The sequence below is a fragment of the Anopheles arabiensis genome, chromosome 2 (genome assembly GCF_016920715.1).
Source record: "Anopheles arabiensis isolate DONGOLA chromosome 2, AaraD3, whole genome shotgun sequence".
In the NCBI taxonomy this organism is placed as follows: domain Eukaryota; kingdom Metazoa; phylum Arthropoda; class Insecta; order Diptera; family Culicidae; genus Anopheles; species Anopheles arabiensis.
In genome coordinates, this window is record NC_053517.1 from 85665645 (window position 1) to 85675583 (window position 9939).

At 46.7% G+C, this 9939-nt stretch overlaps 2 protein-coding genes across 5 annotated transcripts; one reads left to right on the forward strand and one right to left on the reverse strand.

The window, feature by feature from the left end:
* The first annotated feature begins 206 nt into the window (after positions 1-206).
* Positions 207-5867, forward strand: LOC120902236 (ubiquitin-conjugating enzyme E2 variant 2). Of its 4 annotated transcripts, none has more exons than XM_040310812.1 (5): positions 207-339; positions 1951-2122; positions 2688-2830; positions 2943-3068; positions 3158-5867. In XM_040310812.1, exons 2-5 carry the CDS (start codon positions 2104-2106, stop codon positions 3296-3298), a joined length of 429 nt encoding a protein of 142 aa, XP_040166746.1. In that variant the 5' UTR covers positions 207-339; positions 1951-2103; the 3' UTR covers positions 3299-5867. The 4 variants fall into 4 exon arrangements, with proteins under 4 accessions (XP_040166746.1, XP_040166755.1, XP_040166761.1 ...); XM_040310821.1 differs by having other exon boundaries at positions 1954-2122; XM_040310827.1 differs by lacking the exon at positions 207-339 and adding an exon at positions 556-687 and having other exon boundaries at positions 1954-2122.
* Positions 5868-5971: 104 nt separating this feature from the next.
* On the reverse strand, positions 5972-9279 carry LOC120902227 (cytochrome c1, heme protein, mitochondrial). The gene is made up of 4 exons (XM_040310798.1): positions 9053-9279; positions 8114-8158; positions 7428-8003; positions 5972-7344 (listed from the first exon to the last, which is right to left on the reverse strand). The coding sequence occupies exons 1-4, from the start codon at positions 9122-9124 to the stop codon at positions 7117-7119; spliced, it is 921 nt and encodes a 306-aa protein (XP_040166732.1). The 5' UTR covers positions 9125-9279; the 3' UTR covers positions 5972-7116.
* Positions 9280-9939: the final 660 nt, after the last annotated feature.

A 9939-nucleotide genomic window follows, 5' to 3' on the forward strand; every position in this document is an offset into this window, starting at 1 on the left:
TTATTTGAATTTCGATAACCAAAACCACTGCTTCAAGCCACCACGTTTCAAACGCTGCATTATGTCGACATAACTGTCAATTCAAACTTAAAAACGTCCCAAAACTCGACGATACCTTGCTTGACCGTATCTTCCCCTGGCATAATTTTCTTGAACAGTCAGTTCAGTCAGTAACAATCAATCCGCTTGCGGGTTGCATGTGTGTAGGTACCTTTCGGTGGAACCAATACCAGTGCGACCGTTCGCTACATTTCAATTTTCTGGCTGGTCTGCGGCTAACTTCGTTTCGCTATCAAAATTGGTCTTCGAAATCTCGTCGTACTGCGCGAGCCAAGAAAAGTAAGCCCCGAAAGTAATAACCGTAACTCTCACTGCACAGCACATATTGCCACCCGGAGCCATCCGCCGGCCATTCCCGGGGGCGTAAGGATTAGACGGCTTTTTTTTGTTGGCTGGTGGTGCCGATTCTACATCGCACGGGAAAAAAGGGAGCGCAGCAGCAGCAGCAGCAGAAGTAGAGAAGTGTGTTTAGTACGCGAAGTTTCCAGGTGACCGTGGTGCGGACGACCCCCGTGATGAAAGGGTCGATATATCGGTATTGCCGGAACGGAACGTAACGCGAATGCGAAGAAAGTTTAGTTGAAGGAAATTCTGCCATACCCGTGCTAGCGAGCTGTTTGTCTGAGGGTGTGTTTTTAGGGTGTCTTATTATTTTTTTTTTTCTGCTACTGCTGTGGCTGCTGGTCGTCATCATCCGGTGAGAGCTGTCGCTTTACGTACGTGCGCTCCGCGTTCGATCGTAGTCGCCGACGACGACAGTGAGGTTAGATGCAAGACTTTTCAAAACATTCACATTTCCTCAAATCAGCGAGGAGGATGTGGTGGGTGGTGTGTGAGGCCAACAGTCACAGATAATCCGTGTTCGCGTGAGTAATTACTGTGCCGTCGTCCGATCATCCGGAACGAATGGTGGGTAGCAAAACGACGGGCTCTTCCCGTTAGCTACGAAACCAACAAACGAATTTGAAGAGGATTAGATAGAAAATGGATCTATGACATGGTGAATCGGTCTCTTTTTTCCGATACCGTGTTTTTTTTCGGAGTGCGTGCGCTGTTCCGCGACCCGCCGATGACGTTTCCTTTTTTACCCAGTGCGTTCCTCTTTCTCCCCCGTCTTTGCAGTGCCGTGTCTTTTGAGACACCCGTACGTCTCTAACCGTTTGGACTGGCTATTTTTCAGCAAGCGTTTCCAAGTGGCACGAAAATGTTTTGGCCCCCAGCCCGGCTCCTATACGTCTCGATGGGATGCAGTTTGCATTTTTTCCCCTTTCATAGGCTGCGGCTCCCAATTTCATCAACTAGAAAACACGCAAAACTTCACCCAACCAGCGGAAGGCAACCAATACACGCGCTGTCTGGTTTGCGGTTGCATGATGGTCACTGGTGCTGGTATTGCAAATAGAAAAGAAAATTGCGGCTTAATTCATTTGGAGAAAGCCACGATTAAGATGCGCACCACCAATTTGCCGCATCCTTGCTAGCGCTTGTGAAGCATTGCTCGAACAAGCTGCGCCGAGAAGCATTTCATTGAACTTGCGTGTCAGCATGCTTCAGTCGAAGTAAGAAAACACTGGAAAAATCCATTCGGATTGATCATAGAAGGTATGGCCCGGAAGGATGTATGATCGTTTGTATGGTTTTTTTGTGTGATAAAAATGGATTGTCCGGTGTGGGGTTGACAGTTCACGAACTACGTCATGCAATCATGCAAAGTGGCAACCACAATGTAACGATTCGGTACACAAACTGAGCTGCAGCAATTCTGTGCACCCTTTGCGCGAAAAATATGATACGCTTATCTATGCATGCTCGCATTATTTGCTCTCTAATCCAGCTTTTCCCTGCGTTTCTATCTCTCCCTCTTTCTACACGCTCGTTCCTTTGGTACAGCAGCAGCGACTGGCGGAATTGCTTAGGACGAGCAGAAACTGATCCGCCTGGAATCTCCTAGCCCGGGTCGTTGCAGCAACCTCACGAGAAACAGGAGAGAATCTGGACAATTTGTGAGCCGTACCCACGCCGCCACACCACACATACTCGAGGATGGCTTCGTCAGGAGTTGGTAAGTTCGGGTGTAGCGGGTGTGTACTACGATGCAACGGTGGTTATTGCAACCAGAGGCGTTCAAAAGTCAGCTTATTGGACGTCCAGCACGATCCCCCCTACTTTTGTGGTTGTTGTGGTTGTAGTGTTTCTGTAGTCGTTTCAGTACAGAATTATCCATTTAATTAGTCGACCGTTGTTAGCCGGGCGAGACTCGTGCTTTATTAAATTATCTCATTATTATTTTTAACTTTTTACTACAGCCACGACCAACGATGGCCTGAACCATTATGTTGTACAAGTCTTGTGCGGTGCTGTACGTAACACTCACCTACAAACAAAAAAATCAATTTCATTCATTGCTATTTTTTGTACTTCACGACAATGATGAACATGGTGGAGTTCCTATTTATACTCGATCCTTTAATTGGTCTCATCTGACGCAACTCAAACTTTTACGAATCGTTTTTATCATAAAGAATCCTTGCCTTTCGTAACGGATTCCATAAAGCACAAAACCGTTATGCGGATAATTGCTGAAATGAAACGTGACCGATCCATTTTTGTGTTTACGCCTTCCGCAGTTGTTCCACGAAACTTTCGCCTACTTGAAGAGCTCGAAGCAGGACAGAAGGGCGTAGGAGACGGTACCATATCGTGGGGTCTCGAGAATGACGATGACATGACCCTTACTCACTGGACTGGCATGATCATTGGCCCACCCAGGGTAAGTACTGGCAGCGTAAAACCTCTACGGTTATTGAATTGTCCTGCACTGTCTCTGACCACAAAACCTTCCCTACCTATTCGCTCGTATTACGTCTAATCCTCTTCCCCAGACTCCATATGAAAACAGAATGTACTCACTGAAAGTTGAATGCGGCGAGCGTTATCCGGACGAGCCGCCGACGTTGAAATTTCTTTCCAAAATCAACATCAACTGCATCAACAGTCAGAATGGTGTGGTAAGTAGTGTATATAACAAAGACCCAGCTAACTATGATCTGCGTGACGTCATTTTTCATTATCTTTCCCCACCCCACGTAATTTACAGGTCGATCACAGGATGGTTCCAGTGCTGAGCAGATGGAACCGTGATTACACGATTAAGACAATTTTACAAGAAATACGTAGGATTATGACGCTAAAGGAAAATCTTAAGTTAACACAGCCTCCAGAGGGTAGTTGCTTCTAGTGCTCTTAATTCAAATCTTCGAAATCCCGAACACTATTTCTCTCTTCTCTCTCACTCTGCCTGTGCCTCTCGCGTGTGGGTGCAAGTGAGAGAGGAAGAAAGCGAGAAACTATTGCAAGTGGAAAGTTGTAACAGTGAGGAGATAATAAAGAGGAAGATGCAAAAGCTGAAAGAGAAGTAAGAATCGCAGTAAGTTATAAATCAACCAACACTGATGAAGATGATGATAATGATGAGGAGGAGTGTGATGTGCGAATGGTCAGATCAGAGGTCCGATGTGGTAAATCGCATTATATTAACAAAACTTATACGCAAACCAATAACGAGAGGTTGATGCGCATGTAAAAGATACTAAAAACAGGACGCATGCTAAAATGGGAAAGAAAATTGAATTGTAACCACCGCTTTATGGGAGCGATCAGTGCGAGCAGGTAGCAAATGCAAATAATAACTGAACAATAGGTAACATCTCTCCCTATCCCTCCTCCCCGCCCCTGTACTGAACAACAAAACGCAGTAAAAATGGTTAAAATGTAGCAAACAAACAGAAAAAAAAACACGTAAGCACGGATGCAAAACACCCCTATAGCTCGTCCGGAAAGAGCGAGCACCACATTGAAGAGCAACCGAGGAAATAAACTTCCTTTTCGGAAAGGCAAACAACCATCAATTATTAACGTTCCACCTTCCTGTCACACAATATTTATCTCTCTTTTTATCTCTCCCTCCAGTGCTGTGGCCAGTTCTTTACTATCAAATGATGTCCCAGCTACTAGTTACTATCACCCAGCAATCCTAGCGACCGCTACTCATCCGATCCGATCAAGCAAGGAAATCCTTTCAATCCTTTTCATTTGCCCCTTACGCGTTGATTGTGTGATCTTATTGGTAGGGATCAAATGACCTGCTTGAAAGGTGTGTTAGTCATTAGTGGATCGAAATCCGGTACGACATTGAATCGAGATCCTAATTGTGATTACCAACAGACCCGGGAGAGGGCGGCTTTTAGAAGAAAGTAAGCAATCGCTTTAGCCCGAGGTGTGTACATGGTTAACCTGTGTCGCATCAACCAAAATTACGTTGAAGCGTTTTTATGAGAAACCAAACGCAGAAGCTCTTAGTTGGATCAAAAGACGTTTTTTGTTTCGTTTTTTAGCAATTGGTTCCGATTATTGCACTTAAAAAATAGCAGAAAATTACTTCGATCAAGGCCACCAGACAACCTTGTGCAGACAAGCGGGGGTTAAGGAAAGAAATAAGCAAATGACGACGCCAACTTGATGACGAGATTCAAATGTTGTATGTGCAAAGGCAAAATAAACCATTTCCTTAACCACCACGTGTAGCTTCTATATATAAAAGGGGAATCCAGCTTCCAGTAGCTCTGTTATGCTTTAAATAATTACACCGGGTTTTGCACAGTGATTTGACTTACGCAATATCCCCTAGTGCGGTTCATATATGTTTTGCTCCATCGTGGTTATTGTTTTTATCGTCCAAAATCGACACACACACACACCGCTGGAACGCGAGAGAAAGGAAAGGTAGCTGAACTGTGTAGCGTTCTGGTAAAGAGAACGATCATTCCTATTTTATACTGCGTAGAGTGTCCCTACAAAATTAACGAAGAGTCATGCATGTGGTGTAGAAATTGCGATGGTTTAGTTAACCGATTCGACCAAGCAACTAATGCGCATCCGCTTTTGATAAAGAAAGCTCATTAGATCAGCAGAAAGCAACACAACACAGTAGGCTCTGTATTGCAAAGGCAGGATTAGGACAACGGGATATGATCTACAGAAAGGGAAAAGACACGGAAGGATAACAAACACGGTTTTTTTCAAGAGTTAAAGAAATGGAAATAATAATAACAACAACAATAAACAATCTAATAAGCCAGAAGATAAACAACAAACATTAAAAAAATTCAATAATGAATAACTAGAAGAAAAAGAGAGTCAACAATCTCATGGCAATGGATGAATGAGGAAAACAGAGCAAAGTGGTGAAGTAACTTCAAGCACATACACCCACTCACACACTGATCGCAGTTACCCATTAGAAGCTAATGCAAAACCACCCACAGGAGCATCGATAAAATATCGGTAATGGTGTATAGCAGTTCATCGACTGGCTTTTGGAACGGGACCGAAAAACGTATGCAAATTGACCATCGATCTGCAGTAAAGGAAAAAACCAATCCAATTTGCAAATACACCTTTCCGTTTGGCAATGTCGTTTTCCGACAGATTTTCCGTGAGAAAGGGAGAAGGTTTACCATGTGGCAGGTTATGGCACCTCCGCTGTGGTCTCTTTGCAAGACACTAACCGGCCCCGCTCACTCCCGGGTACTGCAGTACCAACGACCATTTTTTCCGTTTCATTAAAACTTACCTTCAATATCGCGAGCGCTTTAAGAGAGGGAGAGAGAACAGGATAAAAAGGAAGCAGCATACCGTGTCGTACATATGTCGTAGAGGAGGTCGGTGGAGCAGAAAGGAGCAAAATGTGATGTTAACCCGAAAACAAACGAAAGGTAAATAAATTTATCTTAGCTTCACAACACGTGGCTCAGTTTTCTGAACGGCTGCCTTTTCATGCATGTTGTCTCCTTTAAGCTTTTTATTGTTAATGTAAAATGACAATAACGACACAAACACATTAGGCAGCGCATTAAATTAACAACGGTTTCGGTTTTAGGTTTTATTGTTTGTTTTGTTTTGCTAATCACACTTTCCATCATCCGCCGCCAAACCGCGTGAATCGTTCGACCATGTTTTTGATGATTTTTTATAAAATAAAATCTTACGCCTCCATACTACTACCACTACTACAAGGACGCTTGTGTTTTTGCTCCTTTTAGAAAGGATCGTGCACCACCAGAGCTCCACGATGGTTCAAACACACACTCACACACACACACACACACACAAGCGCACGCGGGCATTGGGACTAGTGTGACAAATTTAAAATTGACACGCTTTAACTTTCACAAGAGCAGTAATAGTGACCACCTGGTGATCACATATACACACACACACCCACTTTCGGACAGGGAATCGTATCGTCCCGAAAATCGATCTCACCTACAAAAGAAACAAGACAAGAGTCGTGAGAGCTTTGTGTTTGTCGGTAATTTCTTGTAGCACATATCGGGTAGTGGTTTGTGACTGCGTACAATAGGATAATTGAACTATACATGTGGAAAAGAAAGGAAGGAAAAGAAAACTAACCAGAAGCCCGGTGCAAGGATGTGGCGCGGCGCACGCAATCCGTAAACTGATCGCAGCTGGTGTCAGATGGAAGAGAGACACACACGCACACACGGGGAGAAGCGAGAAGGGGCTGGCGAAAGGGAGGTGTCCTGTTCTTGTTTGCGTAAGGGCGGTGGCAGCTGTAACCAGACGGATCCTTCTCTGTATTTGGCGAGTATCGGTAGCTTAGGATTGCTTTTAATATCCTATTCTTTAATAAAACAAAGTCCTTACATTCGACACCTATCACCCCAGCCGCTACACTTCGCTACCCTCCTCCTCTCGTTCATCCTTGCACCTAATTCCCACTTGTGCACTGTGATCCTAGGAGCCAATTGTGGCCGGCGTTACTCTAAAGCGTGTCTCTCCCAGAGCCGTTTTGCGTCCGGTTTTTCCTTCGTTTCTTTTGCGCTTTTTTTTCCTCTGTGTCTGTGTGTTTTGTTGTTTGTATGCCGATGATTCCCGTCCAGTGGTCTCGATTCGCGCGGTCGGCAGCTGATGGCCAGTTTCCTCCACCTCACATCTCACCTATGCTGTTGCTGCTGTTGTTGGTGCGGCGAGCGCTTACTTGCTCTTTGGGTGGAAGGAAATCTTTCGCGTCTTGAGCGCGGCCCACTTGTGTCGCTTGATGTAGTAGGACAGCGCACCGAGGATCATGATGATGCCGACCGATTTGATGCCCATGCGCTTGCGCTCGTCGTGGTAAGGTTCGGCGGCCCACACCAGGAACGTGGACACATCCTTCGCCAGCTGGCTGGCAGTCGGTGGCGTACCGTCGGAATATTCAGCGGCCTGGTTTTGCAAGTACAAGGACGAAGGGGAGTTTTGTTTAGCTATCTCCACCACACGACGGTGCTGCTGCTGCTCGGACTTACCTCGTTGTACAGTGCCTGCGCCATCGAGATGGCACCACCGGGGAAGTACGGGTTGTAATACTGACCCTCGCGCAGTACCACGCCGGCCGGCGCATCGCAGTAGCCGGTGAGCAGCGCGAACAGATAGTCCTCGCCACCGTGACGTGCGAGCGCAATGTAGCTCAGATCGGGCGGATAGGCACCGTTGTTGGCGGCGCGGGCCGCTTCCTCGTTCGGGTACGGGCTCGGGAAGTAGTCGGACAGCTTGCCGGGCCGCATGAAGTAGTTGCCCGCCTCGTCCGGACCGTCGCGCACCTGGATCTCCTCCGCCTCGGCCTTCGCTTCCGCCTCGGTGTGCGACACGCCGACCAGATTGCGGTAGGCGATGAAGCGCATCGAGTGGCAGGCCGCGCACACCTGCTTGTACACCTCGTACCCGCGCCGGACCGACGCGTGGTCGAGCGAGTCGAGCATACCCTTATGGTTCCATGGCAGCTCCGGTGGGTGCACCTCCGTACCGGAAGCGGACACCGATTGTTCGAGCGCGTACAGAAGCGCTCCGGCGCCTCCGACCAGCACACCGGCAGCGGTGGCAACCTGTTAAACGCACACAAAAAAAAAACGATTGCAAAAGGGCATGAACAACGCGAGCGGCATTGGGCAGGTGGTTGAGAGTGTTGACGTTGCGAAACGGGCAGTCCACATACCTTCTGGTTCTTGGTCCAGGCGCGGCTCGTAGAGAAATTTTGTACCTGACGTAAGAGAATGGAAGAAAAAATACAAATTTAATGCATCGATTCATCTCTTCCACCACACAAAGCATAGTTTCGAAGCATACATATTTCTTTAGCGCGGATAAAATACCACTTCGCTCTACCCCATCCGCCCTAGTTCTCCCCACAAGAGGAGAATTATATAATGCGAGTGAAAAAGAAAAACAATCGTGTTCTACACGCTCGTGTCACTTTTCTTGCCCTCTGTGTTGCATTACACGGTCGAACGAGAAAAGATTTGACCCGCGTGTGTGCAATTATTCGGCAAGCGAATAGAGGAAAATATCCACTTTGGTGTTCTTGCTGCAATTGATCAACAAAGTGGTTCGGAGTTTTGCAAATGGGGTGGGCACAGCATAAAACATATCGAACCCCCTTTGCAGTGACGTTTGACGAACGGCGAATATTTTTGCGTTTTTGCGCTGCGTGTGCTGCCGAATTTCACAATTGAACACATTCGCACCGTCGGTCGGACGATGAAAAGCAGGCGGCCCGTGATCCAGCGCATCCGTAGCACCGTGCACAGTACGTCCTGTGATTACACAACATTTTTCTCACTATCGGATTCTTCACTACGCTGCTACCCGCCGCCCGCCACCACCTGGCACAAATCCACGAGACAGCGCCCGGGGAGATGGAGGTGGGGGTGGTGTCGTTTTGCACGGGTTCTGTTCGCAACACGGGCCCCTCCGCTTCTCTGTTTGTCGGATTGGCACTTCTTTCGCATGGGGGGGGGGGGGGACGAGAGTTAGGACATTCGCATGGGCAATCCGCAGGACACGGCCACTCGCGCACACGCACGCACGCACGCACACACTCGCTTACCCCTCCCGGGCGAACCTTCCCCGTAAAGGATGTCACGTATTTACCGACCTTCTGCAAGGTAGCGCCGCCTTTCGGGCTCAACAATCCGGATCCACAAATTCGTCCTACGAAAGCCGCCATGATTGGACTGCAACGGGGCAAAGTGAAAGATTTCTCGCACACTCTGTTCGGTACCGTCGTTTCGTGCCTGCTTCTGCCGTCTCGTTTCTGCACCGTTTCTTCTACCTCCGTCCGGCAGCGCTCGTCGTCGTCGTTGAGTGCTGATTTTGACAGATCACGATCGAGTTTTTTCGTTCCTGCACTGTTGCACGCTGTTGACGGTCACGCGACTTGACGGTTGAAGTTGCGAAGCAGGAAAAATTAGCATGAGTTTCATCGACTTTTTGTTGGCGGTTTTTATTTGAGGAATTGTAATTTAGCTCCAGCCAATAGACTATTAATAATTCACAATCGATCTTCCTTCCTAATCAGTGTATGTATCTAAAACGTAGTCGATATGTATTTGCGGTACGAAAGTAATCAATCGAGTTGTTCTTTCGAACTAGCCAACTATTCCTTGGTCAACTGTATGCATAATTTTACAAGCTAGGCATATTCTAGGCATTTGTGCATATTCTGCATAGGTCTGATAATCATAAGTTATAAGAAAGTTTCTGAAGTCTTTCTATGGTAAATAAACCATTGTATCGCTTCAAAAAAAACTAAAAGAATGTAGGTTCATCGATTAAAATGAGATTTATTTGTTTGCGCTAAAATTGTTTTACAGTCTGGATTTAACCCGCTAGGCGAAAAAGGGTTTCACGAGCCAACGTTTCAAATCGGTACGATTTTCCCCCTAAATGTCACATATTACTCACACACATGGCGTTGAGAATGTTGATCAAGCATGGAACATGTTAACTTGTTTTGACTTCAATGAGTTCCGCCTACACCTG

Excerpts from the sequence above, each read along its gene's own strand:
- LOC120902236 (XM_040310812.1), top strand. Across the intron at positions 2,831-2,942 it reads TGATCATTGGCCCACCCAGG|ACTCCATATGAAAACAGAAT; the intron begins GTAAGTACTGGC and ends CCTCTTCCCCAG. Across the intron at positions 3,069-3,157 it reads TCAACAGTCAGAATGGTGTG|GTCGATCACAGGATGGTTCC; the intron begins GTAAGTAGTGTA and ends CGTAATTTACAG.
- LOC120902227 (XM_040310798.1), bottom strand. The coding sequence starts at position 9,124 with ATGGCGGCTTTCGTAGGACGAATTTGTGGATCCGGATTGTTGAGCCCG. Across the intron at positions 8,159-9,052 it reads GCGGCGCTACCTTGCAGAAG|GTACAAAATTTCTCTACGAG; the intron begins GTCGGTAAATAC and ends CTCTTACGTCAG. Across the intron at positions 7,345-7,427 it reads CGCAGGCACTGTACAACGAG|GCCGCTGAATATTCCGACGG; the intron begins GTAAGTCCGAGC and ends TTGCAAAACCAG.